Source organism: Peromyscus leucopus, chromosome 1, assembly GCF_004664715.2.
Source record: "Peromyscus leucopus breed LL Stock chromosome 1, UCI_PerLeu_2.1, whole genome shotgun sequence".
NCBI lineage: Eukaryota > Metazoa > Chordata > Mammalia > Rodentia > Cricetidae > Peromyscus > Peromyscus leucopus.
This window is the reverse complement of record NC_051063.1, coordinates 6320638-6343829: the sequence shown is the minus strand read 5'-3', so window position 1 is coordinate 6343829 and position 23192 is coordinate 6320638. Positions and strand designations below refer to the sequence as shown.

Here is a 23192-nt window from a genome sequence, read left to right as displayed (position 1 = left end):
TCACCCAATGAACGAAGAAACTAAAGTAATGACTCAGACAGCCTGAAATCATGTCCTCTGCAGCAAAAGGAACAGAACTGGAGAATATTAGAGTAAACAAATCTACATGGAAGATGAACAACCTAAGTTTTCAATCATATTATGAAAAGCAGCAAGCTTGTAGATGCACAGAATGAATGGGGGGTACTAGGGATGGGAAGAGTCAGAGACAAGCAGGGCAAGAAGAGATTAGGAGGGACTTTTATGTAAAAGCTTCATTTTTTGACAATGTCATACTTGTACATAACACATTCTGGTCATACTCATCCCTATACCCTCTCTTGTCTTCCACAAGTCCTCCTCCTTCCCCCTGCCAAGTCCCTGTCCCGTTTTTATTTTGATTTTGTTTTGTTTTGTGACCAACCAAGCTTCATCAGGGCTACTTATGTGGGCTTGGGTGTGAAAATATTCACTGCAGCACAGGAACTCACCAGTGATTACTTCATGAAAAACAGCTATTTCCTCTCTTCCAGCAATCCTTAGCTGCCCTTTGCTCCCCTGGGTGAATTCAAGTGGGGTGCTATGAGTTGGTTCCCCATCTATGGCCGAATATTTGCTATCTCAGTCTTGTGTAGTCCCTATGCTAGCAAATGCCACTGTCATGAGTTCAAATGCCACTGTCATGAGTTCATGAGTGCCCTGGTCATGTCATGGCCCTAAGACAATGTGTCAAGGCCCTCCTTTCCATCATTCAGCCCTTATATCCTTACCTCCACAGGAGGAAGCTTTAGAAATGGGAAAGGGTCTAGGGAGAGGGAGAGTAGAAGATTGGGAAGGTACAATCAATGCTCAATATATGCATGCATAAAAATATCACAGTAAGTTGGGGAAATGACTGTCAATAAAGTGCCTGCCATGTAAGTATATGAACCTGAATTTGGCTACCCAATGTAAATGGACTTTTCCTGTCCTGACCTCCTGGTCCCAAATAATCACTCAGAGGCTTATATTTTACAAAAGCTTGGCCAGTAGTTCAGGCTTGTTACTAGATAACTCTTGCATTTAAATTAACCCATTTTTATTCATCTATGTATTGCCACACGGCTCATGGCTTTACCTATCCTCTCTAGCACGTCTTGCTTCCTGGGCAGCTGACTGCCTTCTCTCTGACTTCTCCCTCCTTCTTCCCATCATTCTCAGTTTGGCTTTCCTGCCTAACTCCCTGCCCAGCTACCAGCCTGTCAACTTTTTATTAACCAGTGAGAGTAATACATATTCACAGTGTACAGAAGGATTATTCACAGCAACACCACACTCATTATATACTAGACTAGCCAGACTGAATAGCAAAGGGGCACAGGCCTTTCAACTGAACACTGAGTGAAGAACAAAAAACTGGTAGACACCTGGAGCTCACTGGCCAGCCAGCCTATCAAAATGATTAGCATTAGATTCAGTCAGAGACTTTGACTCAAATAAATAAATAAATAAAATAGAGAAAGACAGAATATCCAACATCCTCAGTTGGCCTCCACACAGCTGTGCACACTCATATACACTTGAATATCACCCCTCCCCCTAATACATACACAAAGTAACACAGAGCTAGCTGGGAACCTGGGGACTGGATTCAATTCCCCATTCTGCCACTGAGCTGCTGGTGGCTCCAAGGAAGTCAGTTCTGCCTTTGAGTCTCTGTTTTCCTATCTGCAGAGTCTGCGAAGGCCGTTTCCAGCGTAGGCTATGACCCATGGCCCAGGATCTGCAAGCCAGTTGTAGTAATCTTCTTTACTTGAAACTATAGCTGAGATACTTCACTTGGTCCAATTGAAGATATTCTTAATTTATGTCATGTACATCACCGTTAGTGCACCTGCTAACACTTCCTCATGGTGACTTGTTCCTTTGTGTGATGTGTGATTTACGAATCTTACTTTCATTTCCACCAGGACCGTTTGTGGTGAGGTGGTTTGCCCAGCTTGTGGTGGTTTCTGTCCCTGAGTCTTTAGCTTTGCCTCTTGCTGAGAGGCCTAAGACACTCACACGGTGCTTATGCTAATTCCTTGGTTTGGTTTAATGGGAACTAGAGTCACATCTGTGTTGATACAGGTCTTCTTGACTTCAGGGTCAGTTCTTAACCCCTGGAACACTGAACATAAGACCAGTGGCCTGTGTCCCTCCCACATCCTTTAAGGCCCCAAATACCCTGGCCTGGCTCAGAAAGCCCCTTAGGGTCAGGAGGAATCTCTTACCCCTTCTCTTATGCCAACCCATAAAAGTATAATTTCAATTTTAAGGAGGTCAATCCCTGGGCACTAGCTACTTTGTTTCCCAAAAGAAGTCCTAATGTGCTCTGCAGGGCCAATCAGGGGACCCCATGCTTTTCCTTTCACAGTCTCAGCACCAGCAGCCATGTTCTCTCCCTCTGAGACTCCAGAGATGACAAATTCGATTGGAGACACACCTTGGGAGATGCTGATCCCTTGAAGTTATGTGGTGTATCTGGGGTTGTCTGTGCCTTTGTGTTTCCATTCCCCTCTCCTTTTTGTAACATTCTGCCGTGGGATGCCTTTGTACACTGGTTTAATAAAACGCTGATTGGCAAATAACAAGGCAGGGAGCAGCATGTAAACATAGGTAAAGCTGTGGAAAACATGGTGACATATAGATGAACAGAAATGGGCTGAGTTTAAGTATAAGTGCTAGCTAGTAGTAGGCTTGAGCTAATGGCCAAGCAGTTTTAACCAATATAAGCCTCTGTATGTTTACTTGGGTCTCAGCAGCTGTGGACCAGGTGGGACACAGGAGAACTTCAACTACAACCTTCAGACCTCTTGTGTTTTTAAACTTGTTCAAAATTCCTTGCCCCAGTCTTGCTCTGCTTTGTGATTATGTTGCACAACACTGTTTCAGGAAAGGCAAGGATAAATGTCTACTCATCTCAAATGTGGAACTAATGACCAATGAAGTATGGATACCACCAAAGTCCCTCTTGGTGAGCCAAAGGGGGTTTTTTGTTTGTATTTTGTTTTTGTTTTCTTACAGGAATATGGGTGAGGGCTTACCTGTAGGATAAGAAATGACACAAAGACAACAGTATCACCTACCCTAGCATGGGTGACAGCTCAGAGAAGTTGGAAACCTAGAGCACAGCGTACAGCCTGAAGGTGGCCCAACAGTTTGGAGACTGTCTCTTCTAGCCAGTTCAGGTGATGTGAACTTCTTCCAGGTGACTCTGCAGGGATCACCCTGCCTCTCTCTTCCAGGCAGCTTGGCTGGTCTGAGCCTCTTCTAGGTAGTCAACTTGTCTGAGAATGTCTCTCAGCAGTCCTTACTGTTTGTATATACCTGGTTATCTTAGGGTTTTATCACTGTGAAGAGATACTATGACCACTGCAGCTCTTGTAAAGGAAAGTATTCAGTTGGAGCTGGCTTGCAGTTCAGAGGTTTAGTATCATAGTGGGAAGCATGATAGCCCACAGGCAGACATGCTGCTGGAGAGGTAGTGGAGAGTTCTACATCTGGATCTGCAGGCAGCAGGAAGAAAGAGTGAGACACTGGGCCTGGCTTGAGCATTTGAAACCTCCACGCCCACCCCAGTGACACAGTTCCTCCAACAAAGTCACACTTACTCCAACAAGACCACACCTCCTAATAGTGCTACTCCCCCCCGGGAGCCTATTGGGGGCCGTTTTCATTCAAACCAGCACACTGGTCAATTCTGGGGACTTCCTGAAACCTTTGAGTTATTTGTTTCCCAAGCTTAGGGAACGTCCTGGTTAGTTTTTTGTCAAATGTGAGTTGACATAAGCAAGAGTCATGGGAAGAGGGAACTCAACTTAAAGAAAATGTCCCCAACAGATTGGCCTGTGGACGAGCCTGAGAAGTGTTTTCTTGATTAATGATTGATGTAAGAGGACCCATATTGATGCGAGGCTGCCCCTGGTCTTTTAGTCCCGGTTGAAGGCAGGCTGAGCAAGCCATAGGAAGCACACTAATACGCAATGTTCCTCTATGGCCTCTGCTTCAGTTCCTGCCCTGACTTCCCCACCAGGGATGAGTGTGACATACAAGATGGAATGTTTGCTTTCCCCTTAGAACATTCTGTGTCTTAAGAAGCTTCCCTCTGAGATGGAATTTTTTTTTCCTCAGAGGAGATTGGCATGCAGCGGCATGACAACATTGAGAACACATCCACCCAGCACAGGGAACAATTATTGCCTCCTTTGCTTGTCTGTTACCAACAGCATCTGAATGGGGGTGTCTGAGAGAGGGCTGGTGAATGTCCAGATGTCAGGTGTTCTGTGTGTAACTGTTGTGATTTGAAGTTCTTGGTGTTGTTCTACGAGAGGACATCGCCCCCTGGTGCTCATGAGGTGTATGTGCAGAACAATAAACTGCCAATGAACAAGCACAAATTGTTACTCCTGAGGGCCTGCTTTGGTAGAAGTGCTCTGGCACCTGTCTGAGAAGCATGTGGGTTACTTCCTCTATGTGTGGGCAACCTCAATCCAAATAGCTCGATAAAGGGAAACTCCCTTTTTATTTTCTAAAACTTTCCACGTCTCTTCTACCCACACACTTGACCTGGCTTGACTAGATTCCCCTTAAAGAGACAGACCACATGGCAAGGGAAATAAGTGTGAACTATGGAAGAATGGTTATCTTGAGAACCAGGAATGTTAACTTCTCTTTTCTTAAGAGTTATTTGTTTTGATTTCAAGTGGATGAGTGTTTTGCCTGCCGTGGGTCCCCTGGAACTGGAGTCACAGAGGACTGTGAGCTGCTGTGTGGGTGGTCGTAATACAACCTCAGACAGCAGCAAGTGCTCTCAGCTGCTGAGTCATCTCTCTGGGCCTGAATGCTAACTTCTTGAAAGTGACTGTGCTTGACTACAATAGAGTATATGCTTTCATCATTGGTAGGTGGATTTTTTTTTCATTCAAGTAAATGTTTAGTTTTAATGATTATAACACTGGTTAGAACACAATATGAAAGAAACGAAGAGTTTCCATTATCACCAAATTCTCTCTCCATCTCTGATATCCTACAGGATGTGGCTTTCTCGGAAGCCAGGCCTTGCTTGTCACAGACTCCAACCTTAGGAACCCAGAGCTCAGCAGAGCCAGGAAAATCCCACTTGGGGATCAGGATGTGGCTTTGTGAAGTGGCTTGACAGTGAAGCAGAAACCCCAAATGCTGACATCATACAGATGAGCACTCAGACAGAATGTTACTAGGTGCACATTTTAATGAATATTTACATACATTTTTGTTAGTAGAAATATGTTAGTGAAATACTTTTGTCTCAATGGGAAGTTTGTACATTAAATGTCTAGGAATCTCCTACTATGCTTTGCAGATTCAGTAATCCTTAAAAGAATTTACAGAAGAAAGCCAGTACTTTAAGAAAAATTATTAGCTTGACTGAAACATGTAAAACTCACTCAGAACCCACAAAGCATGGAGGGAAAAGTTTTAATACTGAACATTTTAATACTGAAAGGGGCAGGTTTGGTGAAGAAGTTATGGAATCAGCCCACTTGGGAGGGCAGAGTTCAAATTCAGCCATTCACTCCTCTCTGTATCTCAGCTGGAAATGAGTAATTTTTCCCACATTCCCACAGACAGAAACTTGGAGCTCTTGAGAAGGGCCTACTGTGTGCACAAGTCCTTGGTTGTAAACATTAAGGAGAGAACATATTATCTTTGTGCTGTGGTGAACAGATACATAATTTCTAGAGCAGCTGTGGAGGAATTTCTGTGTTGTGAGAATTAAATCAGATATTAAAATTGAGCAAAACCCCAACTATTGCCAGGTGTCAATTGTGCACCCTATCAGATGCCCCAACAAGTCATCCTGCAATTGAAATAAATGTCACAGGTGGTACTGGTTGCCTTTTCCAGTTAACTTAATGACATAAACCTTTTATCACATCAGCCCTGTTTCTAAAAATGAAAGCATGCCAAAACTAAAAGGACATGGCATAATGTTTCTTGTTTTTAATTTTAATTTTGGGGAGTAATTAATACTTAAATGGGGGCTTATTTTGACTTTTGCATTTTTCACCCCTAGGAAAATAGACTTGTTGGAATATGGGGTGTATCTATGCATGTGTCTTTGTATTTGTTCCCACACTTGTGATGAGAAGGCATGAAGGGTGAATGTCATTCACAGAAGAAGAAAGGGTTATAATTTTGGTAACATAGAAGGTCAAACCATTAAACCATAATAATTGACCTATCTAAACAGCAGTCCCTTTCAATGTCTAATTTATGATAAGGTAGACATCAGTTGGCTAGAAGAAATCAGCCAGTTCCTAGAACATTGGAGTCCTCTTCAGTTTTTACATTTTTGTATTTATTTCCAGTTTCCCACCACCCTTTTGCTTTTACCTCCTGTGAGAAGTTTGTAAGTTAAAATATTTTCTGAAGACTTGTTGACACTACTCAGAAGTCTGAAAGCGGTCTGGGCAAAATAAATCCTAACTGTGGGGCAGACATAGAAGGTGGACTTGCTATGAGCCCGAAATCCTTCCAGGTGCACGGGGGCTTGACAAAGTCATCAATTCAGAGTTCAGGAGGCTCCACAGCACTGGAACTGTCTCTGTCTTTTCAGAGTTCTGACTGCTTCTAGGAGCATAAAACCCAGAACAAGATACAGGGAAGGCAAAGTCTTCCAGCACATAAGTCAGAAACTTCTGCCAACTTCAGACCAAATGCAGTTTCATCCCAAATCTCTTGTTGCTCCCAGCCCATCTCTTTTCACACAGAGATTCAGATGAAGGCAACCTGTGGCTTGTTTGGGAATGAGCACCTCCCATTACCACTGAGAACCAGGGCTGGTTTTTGCTGAATTAGTTACAAGTCTTCCTTCCTCTACCTTGTTGGCATAGAGTCTTTAATTCCCAATGCAGAGACATGGACACAGTCACAAAGTTATAAAACTTTCCTTTGGTTGCAGCTGTCGCTGTACTTCTTAGGAGGCCAGACATGGAGGAGAAAGGAGTGAAAGAGACGCTTGAACCCATGCTTGGAGATGAGAGAAACGGTTTCTTAGGAAAGAATTAAGCTGAATGTGGATCCTTACACTCCATCAGGGGTGGCTCTAGCTCTTGCAATTCCTTTGTGTTCATTCTTCTTAAGCCTCCGGTTGCCATAGATGGCCAAGGCAATTAAAATCCCTAATGCTAGGATCACCCCAACTGTGATTCCAGCAGTGGCTCCTGCTGATATGCCTTTTGATGGCTCCTCCAGCCTCCACTCCTGGGTGGAGGAGTCCTTAATCCAGGATGTGGCACTCTCACTCCTTGCCCCTCCAACGGAGCTGGCATCAGACTGACTCATCACGGGTAGTTGAGTGTAAGGTGGTAGCCTAACAGGGGCCAGGGATGCTTTTGTAAAGACCCCAGCCTTGACACAGTAGGACACTTGGCATCCATCTCTGATAACACCTAGCTGTTGGCTGAAGCCCCCAGGACACTTTTGTGGAAATGATTCTTCCCCTAAGTCTTTGGATGTTGAAGAATCAACCAAGGGGTTCCCCGTTGTACAGCTGAAAAACCCACCAAAGGGGATTGAAAACTTGTGCCCCAACTCATGATCCATAGAAACACATACCTTGAGGTTCTCCAACAAGCTCAGTGAAAGGTAGCTGGTTGGGCATGATTGTTCATTTGTCATGGGGTTGATGCTCTTGTCAGTGAAGACTCCCCCAAAGAGAAGTCCTGAGTTTTTAGGTACTTGGCCAGTGGCTGCACACCAATAAGCCTTGAATTCAGCCCTGGTCAGTGGGAAGACATCTTCACATACTGTCTTGCAGAAGATCTTGAGGGTGCACTTCTTTTTACATACCCTGTGCTTAAAAACCTCCTCGTAGATCTGAGTCAGCAAATGGACAGGGGTGTAGCCAGAGGGACAGGAGAAATCACCAGTGAGTGGATTCTTCTGCTCCAATTTTGGGCAGAGTTCACCATACCATGTGAGTTGAGAACACACCTGATAAACGCCTCCAAAGGGGGAATTGGCTACCTTACCATCACAAGAGCCATCATCTGTATTGGCTTGAAAATTGAAGTTGGGGGAATCGACATTTGTGCAGCCTGGGTATGTGTTAAAGGCGTAGTAGTTTCTGGCAGCAGTTTCCACTGTCTTAGATAGCTTCTCCACCAAGTGTTGTGGAAAACCAGGCAGCTTGTCAGGCTTGATGAAGAAATGCAGAGGCAAGCCAGCACGGTCTACTGCCACCAGGTGGTTAGTGATGCCCTTCTGCCAGATTTCTAAGGTGATGCCTGGGTAGTATGGAATCCCTCCGATGCTCTGCATCCTGGAGTTGGTTCTGTTAGCAAGGTAGCCTATGGTCAACCCATTCTGATAGCCAACGTCTGCCTCAGGCTTGAAGTTCACCATCTTTTTGAAGGTAATTCCAGCAGATACACTCGCAGCGGCCTGATTTCCCTCACTGTTCTTAAGGAAGGAGGACTTTATGTGATCCTCCTGAACCAGTGCAGCCCCAGCATCCACACTAGTGATTACATGTGTGCCATAGTTGAGGACCAACAGTTCTGCCAGGTAGGTGGCCATCTTCGTTTGGTTTTTCTCTAGGTGGTCACAGATTTCCATGAGCTCCCTCTTAAACCCCAAGCTGAGCTCTGAATTTGGATTGTTTTTCACTGTGTAGACCAGGTTTCTCACCTGAACTCTTGCAGTTACAGCATGATCCCTCACTTGAAGGGTCTTCATCCTTTGGAACTCAGTAGAGAACTTGCCGTTGATTTTGAAAGGAGAATCGAGTCCCATGTTGATGGAAGCTGAGGTGGTGCTGCGGTAATTCACCCAGGAATCCAGGATTTCTGAGTTCATCTCCAGGTTGCTCTCTTTCTGAGGAATAGTAAAGACTTCATCGGGGATGATGTACTGTCCATCTTCTGTGGTCTTACAGTTGGTGTACGTCAACTCCATTACCCGCCCCATGTCTATGTTTCTCAGGTTATCCCAGCCACCTCCAGGTAGCACTTCCAAAGCTGGTATGTTTAAAGCATTCTGGCACTTTCGAAAGCCAGTCTGACTGATCTCTCCGAGAAGCTTGTCTGTTTCAGCATGTGCTGCTGTGGTCCAGATGAGGATTGTGACAATGATGCTCTTCATGGTGCAGACAATTTCAGTCACACACCAGTCCTGGACCAGAAAGCCTGGGACAAACAGAAAGATGGGAAGGAAAGCAGTTGCTTAAACAGTAGTTGCTTGAAAATTCAACAATTCTCCTAAAAACCATAAGTTGCTCTTCAGGCTATGTTAGCTGCAAAATTGGCAAAGGAGAGTTGGTTGGAGTATTTAAGACCACTAGGACATGCAACAAAATACAGTATACCATACACGTGAACACATATCTCCACATTTCATGCCCTTGTTTTCTCCAACCCAGCTGTTTACTCTGCGGCAGTGATGAGTCCTCAGAAGCATATCCCACATCTCACTTATTCTTTACCTAGAAAGGCTGCTTTGGCTTTTTGTCCACTCTCTTGTCTCACTGTTCTGTTCTCTTGTCAGTCTCCAGTGCCAGATTCTTTTGCTGAAAATGAAGAGGTCAGTAGCAACATCTACCCTTCTTGACATGCTTTTATCTGCACCAGATCCAGGGTATTTCTACCTCGTGGACAAGCCTTAGGTTTCTCATTGGCTTACTGAGGCTGAGGCTGTCCTCCCAGAAAAAATGGGGCAGAGTAGCACTAATGCACGTTTTATGATGTCTCATTGCTACAAGCTCTCATGTCCTGGAGTGTGTATGATATTATCTGGAACTGAGATTAAGGATGAAGACAGTTCTGCTTGCAGTATGCTGGGACACTTCAGCCTGACTTGTCCTAAGCATTCCATGTGAGTGAGTAACCTTACACAGCAGTTGCTTCTTTTCAGATAAAAATATCACAAAGAAGGCAAAAGCCACTCCATTTTCTCAGTTTTAATTTCTCAAAAACATACAGTGACCAAGAAGTATGTATGCCTGTGTACAAACACTTTTTTCTCTTCTGTATATTCAATTTGCAAGTGTACCTTTTGCACTTTTAAATTTTTCAACCCACCATAGGTATATAAAAATGAATATGGCTTTTCCTTATAAAATTAAAGAAATTAAAATTTATCTTTATGTGCTTTAAAGAACATAATTTCATTTCCTTGCCTCTCTCTTTTTGTGCTGATGCCGGTTCTGTTAAACTAATGATTTGCAAAGATGCTTCTGACCCAGTGGTGAAGGATCAGGATTAAAGGAAGCTCAGTTCCCCCAGTCGTTTGGGATAATTAGAATGTGCCTTTGTACATTAACTCACTGGGAGGGAACCTAGAGGAGCTAAGAACACTTTGAATTGCAATGTCATGGCTCCTCAAACCACACCAGAGCCAACATGCAGTCATGTTTCAATCCATAGATCGATATTGTCACCTGTATGACCTGAAGTTTTCAGGGAATTGAATAATCCTGGGTCATCACTGATGTAGCAGAGAAGCAAGTTAAGAAGGAATGGGGCCTGTTTCTGGTCTTCACAGCTGAGTTTCTCTAGTCACTCTTCAAACCATAAGTGTGCTCTGTAAATACAGAAATACCACATTGTGTGTCTGTTCAGGCACAGAACCCAGCTTAGGGAAACTGACTTATACCAATTGAGAAAAAAGGGTGAGTTTGTGAATAATGTCTAGGCTATGCTTAGCTGGAAAACTCAGGCACCTCAGAGGATGCTGTCCTTAGTTTATAATCAGATGGTTATGTGCTAATACCTCAGGAGAGGGAGGTATTAGCCTCCCATCAAATGCCTTTAAGCAATCATAATAATTCTGTATTTGAGTCTTTCTCTTCACACTGTTTCAGGGATGCTCATCAGTAGTGGAATACTCTCCCTCCTACATTCATGTGGAGACAGGCTAGCGATTTCTCATTCTTTGTTTCTCTTTTCTTGATCTCACTCTTCTGAAAGAATACCAGCAGGTAAATGTAGGCAGATCTAAATCTAGATGTTTCTAAACACTTAATGTCTGCCTTTTTGTTTCTTTGATACAGTCTTCCTTCTCATCTTTGGCATAGGCAATGAAAATTAATATAGTTATGAAAGCCAGCAAGAGTTATATGACAAAATATTTTAGTAGGAAGAGAGCAAGATGAAGTGACTATGACCAGAGTATATTATGTATGAGGATGCCATGATGAATCCCGTTATGTATAGTTGATATATGCTAGTAAAATAGTTAAAGTTTAGAAAATAAACACTAAGATTTTTAAGAAAAACATTTTATAGAAAACACAATTCCTTTAAAATGACTTATTTTTATTTATGTGTATGTATCTCTCTCTCTTTCTCTGTGTGTGTGCGTGTGCGTGTGCGCGTGCGCGTGCGTGTGCGTGTGCGTGTGCGTGTGTGTGTGTGTGTGTGTGTACCCATGAAGACTAGAAGAGGACATCAGATCCCTTGAAACTGGAGTTACAGATGGTTATGAGCTGCCTGATATGAATGCTAGGAACAAAACTCAGTATTCTGAGAACACAGCAAGCACTCTTAACTGCTGAGCCATATCTCCAACCCTACAACAAAACCTATTCAAACAATTTTAATAACATATTAAATAATGCTGAAATGCATTCAATATTACTAGATATTTACAAATATCCACTACTAGAGGCATCTATACCGGCCCATTGATGGTAATGACATCTGATTGGTAAGGATTATTCAATTGCTTTGATTTTTTTCTTATCAATTTTATTTTTATTTGTTTTAGTTTTTAATAATGCAAAAAGTAAGTAGCAACTGCCAAACAATACTCAGTAAAATAATCAAGAAATGCATAACTTTTTAAAAAGAAACAAATCACTTTGGGGGTTTTCATATGCCTGAGGCTGTTGAATGTCTATGGACTCTGTGATTCTTTTGCTTAGTGAGTTGTGTTTTCCCATCATATAAATGATGGGAATATGGGACACAACCCAAATCTGCACACCAGGGCAGTAAGTTCTTAACAGGCATTTTCCTATTTCTCCCCTTCCACCAACAATTTCCTCTGCTCGCTTGCATTGAGTTATGTGTGCAAGAACATATTCTTTCAGGGTGAGTAAATGCCAGGGGCTACACAATAAACCCTGGCCTCAAGCAGAGAGAAGTGATTCTTCTGCACAAGGTGTGCATCTAAGGTGCTAAAAGGCATTTTCATTTCCTCTAACAAACTGGAAGCCACGTACAAGCTTCTGACACCATGTCATGAGGAACCATGATTCATGTGTGATGTTCATCCTGTGCAGGCTTGGGACCGGAATAGATGTTTCCAATCCCTGTAGTTCATCATCCATCTTGGATGATTTCATGGGCCATGATCATCTCATTTTATGTGTTCTGCAGGAATCTAAGAGGCTCATTAGAAACTCAGCACACAAAACAGGGAGCCGGGACTTCTTGAGCTCCAGTAAACTCAAGTCTAGACTGAGGGATGTACCAGTGAGGCAGTGACATTTTTCTCTTCTCAATAGCTGACACCTAACTTGATGTTCTGGGACTTGCCTGGTCCACTCTTTCCCTTCAGCAGGAGTTCTCCCACCAGGACTGTTTGTCTGCTAAAAGACGAGCCCAGTGGGTTTGCAGTCCCTTTTATTATGGAGGGTAGAAAGAGAAAGGTGATGGAAAATGCTTCTTTGCAGTTATGTAAAAAGCTAGGCCAATTTCCAGAAGAAAACGGATGCCTGTATCTTTAGTGAATAAACTTGGGAGAGTTGGGTAGCAGCTGTCAGACAGAAGAGATGGGTGATGGCCAGGAATCTCTAGTTTAACATCAAAGTAAAGAAGGAAACTTACAAAGCAGAACATGGAGAATCCAGCCTGTCCTGGATGAATCTGCATGGTCTAGGGAGCTAGCTTCCTTTCCCACTAAGAGTATAACCAGAGCTATGGCCTAAGACAGAAATCCTTAGAAAACTGACACTATACTCCCCCAAACAGATATTTTAAAGAGAAAGGGACAGAAAGAAAGGTTGCACTCAATAACAGAAAAGCCTCTGAATCCCTCCCTACTCAGCCCTCTACCAAATCAACAGCAAGACACCATTTTTAAAAAGACCCCTGCTGAGTCATGGCTTAGGCAGGCCCAGACTATCTATAAACCATACTCCTGGGAAACCAAGAACACATTTCACCAGCGTTGTAAGCTAAAGGGTAGCCAGTAGAATTATTCTAGACCATAGGAAGAAACTTTACATCAGAACTGTACAGTATTCAGGTAGGTGGAAACCTGGTTGGAGTCTGTAGGGTAACACAGATTCAGCTTCTAAGCATCAGTTTGCCAGACATCAGGCAACTGCCTAGGGGCAGGGCCAGCATTGTCAAACTGATGGTGAAGACAAGACCAGACTCCATAATCTGTCCTTGCAAGGGACCACACAGGAGGAAGAAGAGCATTAGAGCCTGGCCCCTGAAGGACAGCTGAGGTGTGGCCAACATGGAGGTGTATGTTAGGTATGTGAAGCCCTGCAAACTGGTGGAACCGAGCTCTGTGATGTGACCTCAAAAGGGGTTAACCAGAGTTGGGGCCAGCATTCACAACTAGACTCCTGAAGCATCCACAACCAGACGGTCCAAAGGTATGACCATCATCTATGGGATGATACATGAACACTGTTCAATGATGGGACCAACACCTGTGACTTAACCTTGCAAAGGTCTACTCAAGGAAGAGATAGGCATCTGAAACTCAGGGAAAGAATGTTAGAAGTTAAGGCTAGGACAGTGGGTTTTATATAACTTGAATATTGCTTAATGATTGCATCTAAGTAGCCACTGGTTTGTCCTAAACTCTTGTTATTTAGTTGTCTTTGTGTTTTAATTGGCACATAGTAATTGCATTTTTATGAGACATTGTATGATAATTTGATACAAGACATAATTTTGAATGTTCAAAACAAGTTATTAACATTTCATCCTTTCAAAACATACCATTGCTTTATGTTGGAGCTTTTAATAAAAGAGAGAAAAACATAAATTACCACCAACTTCACACATGGTAAAGAGCACTATAACTTCCTTCTATTTGACTTATTATCTAACTTCTTTTATATTTCCCTCTTCCCTTCCTAACCTGTAATAACCTCCTTAGTACTCTCTACTTGGGTTCTCTGGAAGAACAGCAAGTACTGTTAAGCCCTGAGCCATCTATCCAGTCCTGAATTTTTTAACAAAGGGATTTGTGTATGTTGTTGAACTGAAACTCAACTTTTTTTTTTTTTTTTTTTTTTTTTTTTTTTCAAGACAGGGTTTCTCTGTGTAGCTTTGTGCCTTTCCTGGAACTCGCTTTGGAGACCAGGCTGGCCTCGAACTCACAGAGATCCGCCTGCCTCTACCTCCCGAGTGCTGGGATTAAAGGCATGTGCCACCACCGCCTGGCTGAAACTCAACTTTTAAATATGCTGTTTATAATGCTTGGCATATCATAAGCTTCTAGTAATAATCTGTTTCCTTCCCTTGGTTTCACATCTCTAAATACCAGGTAAACTTGGATTTATTTGTTTACTGAACAGATACTTATTAAGCACATAGTTCATGGAAGGTTCTACCCAGTGTTTTGGAGGAAAGAGTTAAGGAGAGCTTAGGCATGGATGCTAACAACTTAGGAAAAGACATAATCAGAAAAAAAAAACATAGTGTCAGATGGAATTAGGGGGTTCCTATAGTATTTTATAAGAATATATTTCCATGGTAGTTATACCTGGTCTGTAGGACTCTAGAATCAAGGAAGGCTTGACAGAGGAATATACTGGCTAAATAATCTCCACCTACATAGATAATGCTAATAATTCAGCTAGTCATAGAAATGATCAAATGAGAACACTGTAGAATGCCAGAGTACTAGGCAGAATACTGATAATCAGGACAGATGTGATTCAGAGTTGGTTGTTGTAACTCACTGTGGTTTATTTACACAATCATGAAAGAAATAAGACTCCATTTACCATTTACTCTAGAATTATCTTGAAAAATGTGGTTAAAGATGGTTTTAGTGACATATTCCATTCTGCAGCAAATTCTCCAACATAAGTGCCTTATTTGGGATCCTGCTCTGGAATGCAGTCACCACTGGAGTGGTGACACTTCTTAGAGAATATGTAGAAATTGAGTCAAGGCTAACAGAACAGCAAGAAAGCCCGACATCAAGATTCAGGGAGACTGTAGACAGGACACAGACTAACAGCCATATGAGGTCCAGAGTGAAAACTGATCTAGTGAGCAGATGAAGTTTTTCTTTTCCGACTGGTCATGCTTAGTCACACACAGATTTCCAGCATGAACCTCATGCCCTTCTATTTACAGGTATGTCCAAACTTTTGATACTGTAACATGGAACCATCTACAAAACCCATACTTGAGAATACAACTGAGTTTTTAAAAATTCTCCAAAAATATCTTATAATAGTTAAGTAAATTTGCAATTTTGCATTGAGCTATATTAATTTCTATCTTTGGCTGCAGGTAACCCCTGTATACCTCAGTGTAGGGCCTCTCATATATCCTATCCCCACTCTTTCCTCATCATGACCGTATAGATATAAATGTTGGTGGTCTTAGCTCCTTGTATCTGGCCTCCAAAGACTTTATGACTGTACACCCATTATCCTTGATTCTCCCTAAACATCGTTTACGGTACCCTACTACTCTACTGCCTCTGAGTCATCATTGTTGAATTCATGTCAGCGAAGTTCCTAATCCAAAGTTAATATTTCTGATTAGCACCAACCCTTGGATAGGTAGTAATCCAAGACAAGAGGAACAGGCAATATATCCCAATAGGTAAGTGAATTAGCAAGAACCATGCTTTATTGTAATGAAGACATTGAGGAATTACATGTCCCTACGACTAGGTTTTGGCTCGTATCCCTAAGACATGGCATCTTGAACTTAGCACCTAGTACTCTATGGTAGAGGAGTACCATCAAAACCATATTTATTTTACCTTCCAAATGACCAAATTTAAAATCTAACACCATCCCATAAAAAATAAAGTAAATAAATAAATAAATAAATATCCATTGAGTACAATTATCCAGTACATGTGTCAATTTGAGGTAGGGTGTTTTTTTTCTTGAAAAAGTTTCTCTAACTTACCATCAATTTTCTGAGCTACACTATTATTTTATTATTTATATTTAACAAAAGGCTTAAGTTGTTTTTTCTTCTGTTTATACCTAAGAAATTATAACACGGAGACAGGACATCCGCTTCTTCCTCTCCTTGAGTTTCTTCAATGCTTCTTTGATCTCCTTGTTTCTTAGGCTGTAGATGATAGGGTTCAACATGGGTATCACTGCACCATAGAACATGGACACCACCTTATTTTTGTCCTGTGAGTAGCCAGTATTAGAATGGAGGTACGAGAAGAGACCAGAGCCATAAAAAAGAATCACTGTAGTTAGATGAGAGGCACAGGTGTTGAAAGCCTTCATCCGCCCATGAATTGAATGAATCTTCATGACAGCAGCAATGATGTAGCCATAGGAGACCAGGACAACCAGGGCTGATGTCCACCAACTGCACACACGACCAGGAAGTTCACTACTTGGCTAAAAAAAGTACTAGAGCAAGACAAGGACATCAGGGGTGGCAAATCACAGAAAAAATGGTTAATGACCCGAGACCCACAGAAATGAAGCTGGAATATGGAGCTGGTTTGGACCAACCCAGTGAGGAACCCTCCTGTGTATGCTGTGATAGCCATCCCCACACAGATGGTGGGTGACATGAGGGATGGATAGAGTAGAGGATTGGAGATAGCAGCATATCTGTCATATGCCATGGCTGCCAGGAGACAGCATTCAGTGCCTCCCATTCCAATAAAGAAGAAAAGCTGTGTAGCACAGCCTACAAAGGAGATAGTCTTCTGCTCCCTAAAGAAATCACAGAGCATCTTAGGGGCTATGGAAGAAGTGTATGAGACATCAACAAAGGACAGGTTACTAAGAAAGAAGTACATGGGGGAGTGGAGGTGTGAGTCCATCCTGATCAGGACAATAAGGCCCAGGTTTCCAGCCATGGTCACCAGGTAGATTCCCAGAAACAACAGGAAAAGGACAACCTGCAGCTTGGGGTGCTCTAAAAATCCCAAAAGGATGAAATTGGTCACCATGCTAATGTTCCTTCCCACAGCCATGTATCAGCTCTTCCGTCTTTAAAGTCCCAGAGATAGAATCATGGGGGCAATCGAAATCCAGGTGAAGAAACTCTTCTGCTTTGTCAAAGAATCATAGACTCCTACAACCAGAAGACATTCCCCAAAATAAATGTCTGATGCAGAATTCCCCTCCACAACATATGGAGGTCACTATCCCACTTATCTGATGAACTTGTTAATGTAAAAGTATATCAAGATAGTAGTCTTTGCATCAATAGCATCACAACTACCATGTTAATGGAGGGAGTTACTTATTAGTAGTAGTATATGAGCTGACAATCTCTCTCTTCTTTTAGATTGCTCAATATGTTGCACTACACTATTAAATCACTTAGGTTTAGACATGTATTCTTTTCTTTTTAAAGAGAAGAAATATATCAAAACTCAAAATGCTTGCAGAGGTAATTGTGTTTCTTAGTTTTGTTTTTTATTGAAAATCCATGCAATATATTCTGATTACAGTTTCCCCTCCCATATCTCCTCCCAGTTCCTCAATAGTTCCCCACCCACCCAACTCCACACCTTCTTGCTCTCTTTCTTTAGAAAACAGATAGGCAAAAAAAAAGGATAAATAAGAACAAAACAGCACAAAACACACACACACACAAAGACAAAAACCAATAGGATGTTTTTAAAAATGCCCAAACAAAGCAACATGAGAAAAAAAAATCTACAAAACACTACTAAGTTCATTTTGTATTGGCCACCTACTGCTGGGCATTGGACCTATACTTAAATGTGTTTTATATACTCAGTGAGACTCTGTTGGAGAGAACTAATTTTCCTGTTGCAGTTTTATCATTATAGTTATAACCAGCTTTCATGAACAGGACCCCCTCCCTGTGTGTGTGTGTGTGTGTGTGTGTGTGTGTGTGTGTGTGTGTGTCCCCCTCTGTTTTTCTTATCCTCTCCCCTCTATCTCAACAGAGTGAAGCATATAGAGATAAAACTTGGAAAAATACTGACTAAACCAGAGAGTGAAAAACGTTAACCATGCGAAACTTGAATGCTTTTCCTGCACAAAGATTATCAACTGACCATCTCGCACTGTGTGCTTGTTAGAGCTAAATGCTGATGATGTAGATATTAGTAACACATTATATTAAGTGCAGAACACTCAAAAAATGCCAGACAGAAAAACAGGTGATCAATAGCACAGCATAACAAGTGCTGTTAGAGAAAACCTTTATACACTGCCCTGGAGCCTGGAGATAGTAGGTAGTGCTTTTTTAAAATTCCCTGTGAGGAGAATTGCAAAGGTAAGTAAAGGAGTCCCAGGATGGAAGACACTGTGAGAAGCTTGGCGGGGGTGGGGGTTGGGGGGTGGGGGTAGAGTGGCTCTGAGATCTGAAATACTCATTTTAAGCAGGAGGAGAACATTTGCAGAAGTGCAGGGGAGCAAGCTTAGCATTCAAGGCGTATAAAAAGGGGAATAGAAGACACAGAAGGGAAGTTCTGAAAGCCAGAGGTGGGGAGATAACTTGTGAAAGATCACTGAAAGCTTAGGTGGAAAAGACACATTTGTTTCAAACACACAAAATCATAAACGTGCAAGTATACATACATATGTAATCACATAAACCATATGCCATCACATACATGTGTACATTCCTGTTTAATTTCAGCCTTTCTCCACTTACAGACTTTCAATCCATTTATGTGGCTCTGTCCATTTATGTGGTTCCATTTTTAGACAGAAGCAATCACCTTAGAATGCTGCATAGATTCGGTTTGTTTCTTGATTTTTCTGTCCTTCACTAGAACAGAAACATAACAAATACAGTTAATTTTAGAATTCTTTTCTTGTTCGTTAACTAAATACCCCAAACACTTAAACCTACACCTAGTACAGAGCAGGGTCTCCCAAATATCACGTTAAAGAGCTTGACAGTTTCCCTGCAGTCAAGACAGAAAACATGAATCTTTGTGGATTTCTAAACATTCTGATTCCTTACTGTAAACAGGTAACTAGCTGCAAATACAAAACCTCGTGACCTTAGTGTAACTCAGAGTGTGACTACACAACTAAACACTTGTGACCTCAGTGTGACTCAGAGTGTAACAGATTTACAGAAGTAGGAAGGAAGATGACTGGGAATCAAAGGGAACAGAGAGAGACGACCAGAAAGTTGCTCTAAAGTATATAGCTAAGGTTAACAACAGTTGGCTCAAGACAGGCAGATTTACAAACTGATGCTCCTTTAAGCCTTTTCCTGTAGGAAAAAGAAACCACACGGGGCTAAGCCCTTGGCAAGGCCTGCCCATCTTTCCTGTGCAACATTCGCTGTGATTATCAAAGGTCTACTTTACCCAGATACATATGATTCTTTCCTATTTCAGCCCCAAGACATGGTTTCTAGGCTTACATGTTTAGAATATGGTAAGAGTTAACCACTAATTAATTTATATAATTCCTATGTGGGCAGGTTGGTTGTTTTTACCTAAATTATCTACAGACAATGATATAGGAGAGTATACGAGGCCCACTAAATTCCCTTATAATACTACTTTCTATCTTTGTCATGGCCTGAGTGCTACCATCAATTGTTAATTTTTTGTTGGTGGTTGTGGTGGTGATAGTGGTCTCCCCCCCTGTGGTTTTGAGCTTATTTAGATCTCTACAGCAATTATCCTATTTGTGGTTAGTCAAAGCAGGGCTTGGAAATCAAACAAAGCAGAGCTAGTCTCTAATCTTTGCATCTCAATTCATTAGTTTTGTCACACTGGACAAGCCAGTGGTGCTGAGAATTGGGTTTGGAGCCTATTGCACAGTAGGTGGGTTTTCTATTATCGAGCTATATCCTCAACTCCTGACACATCACACATAAATCTCTTCCTATGATTTCCCTTAACTTTAAAATATTGGCAGCAATAGAAAAAAAATTTCACTATTTCACCAGTGATTAGCCCTATTAGACCAAAATCATTCCATCTCTACACGGCCTACTTCTTATCTGCATCTGCAGACTGAATGCAAGTGTGTGTGTGTGTGTGTGTGTGTGTGTGTGTGTGTCTGTGTGTGTGTCTGTGTCTGTGTCTGTATCTGTGTCTGTGTATCTGTGTCTATGTGCATTTATGCAGCACAGCAATGGTTACACTGGCACTTCCTTTCATGTTATCAATCTGTATAGCATCATATTGGTTCATTTCACAACACTTAGCATGCTTTGATATTTTTGTTGGATCCCTTCTCCTTAACTATAAGCTATGGGATGGCATTTTAACCCAAGTTCTTTGCACCTAGCATACCTGAATGGCATCAATTTACAATTTTTTAAAATATATATTGCTGACAAGAGATATATTGAAATTATGGAAGAACAAAAATTTATTAAACTGTTTAAGTTTCTAATTCCTTGACTCCCAAGTTTGTTGTCTTTTCTGATGTCTAAACCCATCTGGAGGTGGATCTGAGCAATTGATGGTACTCTTCCATTCATACAACTGCATGAGGTGTGATCTTTCACCCAGCCCATGTGACTGGACAGGACCAGTATCTGAAAATGATTATGAAGAGTTTTCTTGTCCTCAATCTTAGCATGATTATGAAGAGTTTTCTTGTCCTCAATCTTGGCAGCGTGATTAACTTTTAACAATGAAGTTAATGTGTCAAGATCAAAAGGAATAGATCTGTTATGTGGTCATTTCCAAATAAATGATTTCTCTGAGGGGCACACAGAATGTACCTATAGTTTAGTGGGTTCTGTAGGATGTGGTGAATGAAACAGAAAGACCAACAAGAGGAAAAAGTGTTTACATAGATCACTTTCTCTCCATCATTTATCAGAGTGCTTGGATTTTACAGATGCCTGGTGGATATTTTGTTCACTGGCCAAATAAGGGTTACCACACCAACCCTATAAACTTGTTCTATTCCCAAGACCATGGGGCTTGCCCTATTTTAAGTACTTCCTGGATACTCAAAAAATATTGAGAATATATTTAAACTAATAAAATATCATAGCTGGAAATCAGCCAGCTTGGACTTTCTCCACTATGATTTTAAAACTAAAGCCAAAAGAGATAAAGGGAATGTCAATATAACTGACTAGTACTGGAGGAGAAATTAAAACTTGTGTCTCATGCTTTAGGAAGAGCCCTTTACCCTCCACCTTCTTCTAAAGCCTGGCATCTCAATGGGAGACACAAAGACCCTTTACTTTGCAGGCACACTCATGATTGCACACCCCTAAGAGTCTATAGCAACATAAAAAGTACTGGCTTTTAAATTCTGGTATTATTATTTTGCCTACATTTTACTGTGTGACCTTTGCAAAGCATATTTCCTTCTCCAAATCCTTACCTCCTCCTCTTCTGAAGGTGAAAAAAATGATTAACTTAGATCAGTATTGGCTTAGTTCATTTCTCTTCACATTTCAAATTGTAAGTAATAGAAATCTTTCAAGGAAATAATACACTTTCCAAATTCTAAAATCTAAAATCCTAAATAGTCAAAGCACAGCTCCCCTCATTAAACTCAGAGAGTGAGACCAAAGTTCCAAGCATCTTTCCTGGCCCACCTTTCCCTCTTAGTCACTGGCTTTGCCATCCAAGGATTCACAGGTAACCAGTTCAAGGAAGTGCAGAAGGGTCACTCACCTGGAATACCTTCCAACTTCCACTTCAGTTAGCAGACTGAGGCCAGACACTGAAAAAGAAAACAAAGCCCTTTCCTGCCTGAACCTGGAAGACAGGTCATATTAGAGGAGATAAGTAAGCGTTGGATGTAGCCATGTTAAATTGACTGCCAAGAGAAGGGCTTAGAGTGGGGGAATTTAAAGAAAATCAGGTTGTCTACTGGTGCCGTTGAGTCTCTCTAGGTGGAGATATGTCCCCAAGAGTCCTAATGGGCAATGTGGCTGGCTACCTGGGCTCAGGAGTAAAAAGGATGCCAGCTTTGTCTGAATAAAGTTGGTATCAGCAACACCCCCTACTTTCTTTATATTCCCAGTCCCTCATCTGGCTCCAGTGAGAGCTCCCTGGAGTCAGTGAACACAATTCTAGTTTAGCTCTACAATGGGCACCAGCTCCCTATAGTACAGTTACCTTTGTAGAAAGGTGGGTGTTTTCTGTGGCCTACTTGAATTATGCAATGTCAGAACTAGGAATAAATTAGTGCAAACCTCAGAAAAGAATGGAGAGAGAGAGAGAGGGAGGGAGAGAGAGAGAGAGAGAGAGAGAGAGAGAGAGAGAGAGAGAGAGAGAGAGAAGGAGGAGGAGGAGGAGGAGGAGGAGGAGGAGGAGGAGGAGAAGAAGAAGAAGAAGAAGAAGAAGAAGAAGAAGAAGAAGAAGAAGAAGAAGAAGAAGAAGAAGAAGAAGAAAGGAGATGGAGAAAGAGAGAAGAGGAGGGAGAGGGAAAGGGAGAGAGATTGATTTTAGGAAAACAATAGCATAGTCCTAAAGAGAAATGGATGTCCCAGAAAGGGATTAGTATACACAGAGTGTGCCAATGAAGGGGTTTAGCACTCAAGAATCTGAATTAATTGACTTTGTGGCTTCTTTTTTAAATTCTGGGATTCTGATTCACCAAAATAAAGAGGAAAAGACACAAATGGTTGCCAACATTTTTCATTGCATGGACAGCAAACATCATCTCTTGCACAATTTACTTCATCATATCCTCAGAGAACCCCTAAGAAAAGCCATCTGCAGTGGATTTTCACATGAGAAAATGGAACTTTGGAGAAGTAGCTTGCCTAAGGTCACACAAACATCTCTTGGCAAAGCAGAAACTTGAACAACATCCTTCCAGTATCAAAAGGCCACTCTTGGTCCTCTGCACCACACTGCCTCTTGAAAAGAGAGACGGCAACAACAACAACAAAAAATAGCCGTAAAAAACCCACGAGTGGGGATTTTAAAAAGAAGTTTTGGGTTTTGACCAGAACAGGACTTCCCTCCTGTGGGTACTTTGCTTCTGACTTCTCAAACATCTGGCTTGGAAAGATGTGAGTGTTTGTGTACTGCAGGGAGGAGCAAGCAAGGATAGAAGTGGACCCGTGCAAACCCACGGGACGCGG

General features: G+C 41.8%; 2 protein-coding genes across 2 annotated transcripts; both read right to left on the bottom strand.

The window, feature by feature from the left end:
• Nucleotides 1–5207: 5207 nt before the first annotated feature.
• LOC114703450 (macrophage-expressed gene 1 protein-like) lies at nt 5208–9676 on the bottom strand. Its single transcript, XM_028884298.2, has 2 exons — nt 9467–9676; nt 5208–9170 (listed from the first exon to the last, which is right to left on the bottom strand). The coding sequence occupies exon 2, from the start codon at nt 9124–9126 to the stop codon at nt 7066–7068; it is 2061 nt and encodes a 686-aa protein (XP_028740131.1). The 5' UTR covers nt 9127–9170; nt 9467–9676; the 3' UTR covers nt 5208–7065.
• A 6513-nt stretch (nt 9677–16189) lies between these two features.
• On the bottom strand, nt 16190–17205 carry LOC114703451 (olfactory receptor 5A1-like). The gene is given in 2 exon segments (XM_028884300.2): nt 16190–16527; nt 16530–17205. Coding segments are annotated over 2 exon segments (960 nt in total). The 5' UTR covers nt 17152–17205.
• Between the last annotated feature and the right edge of the window lie 5987 nt (nt 17206–23192).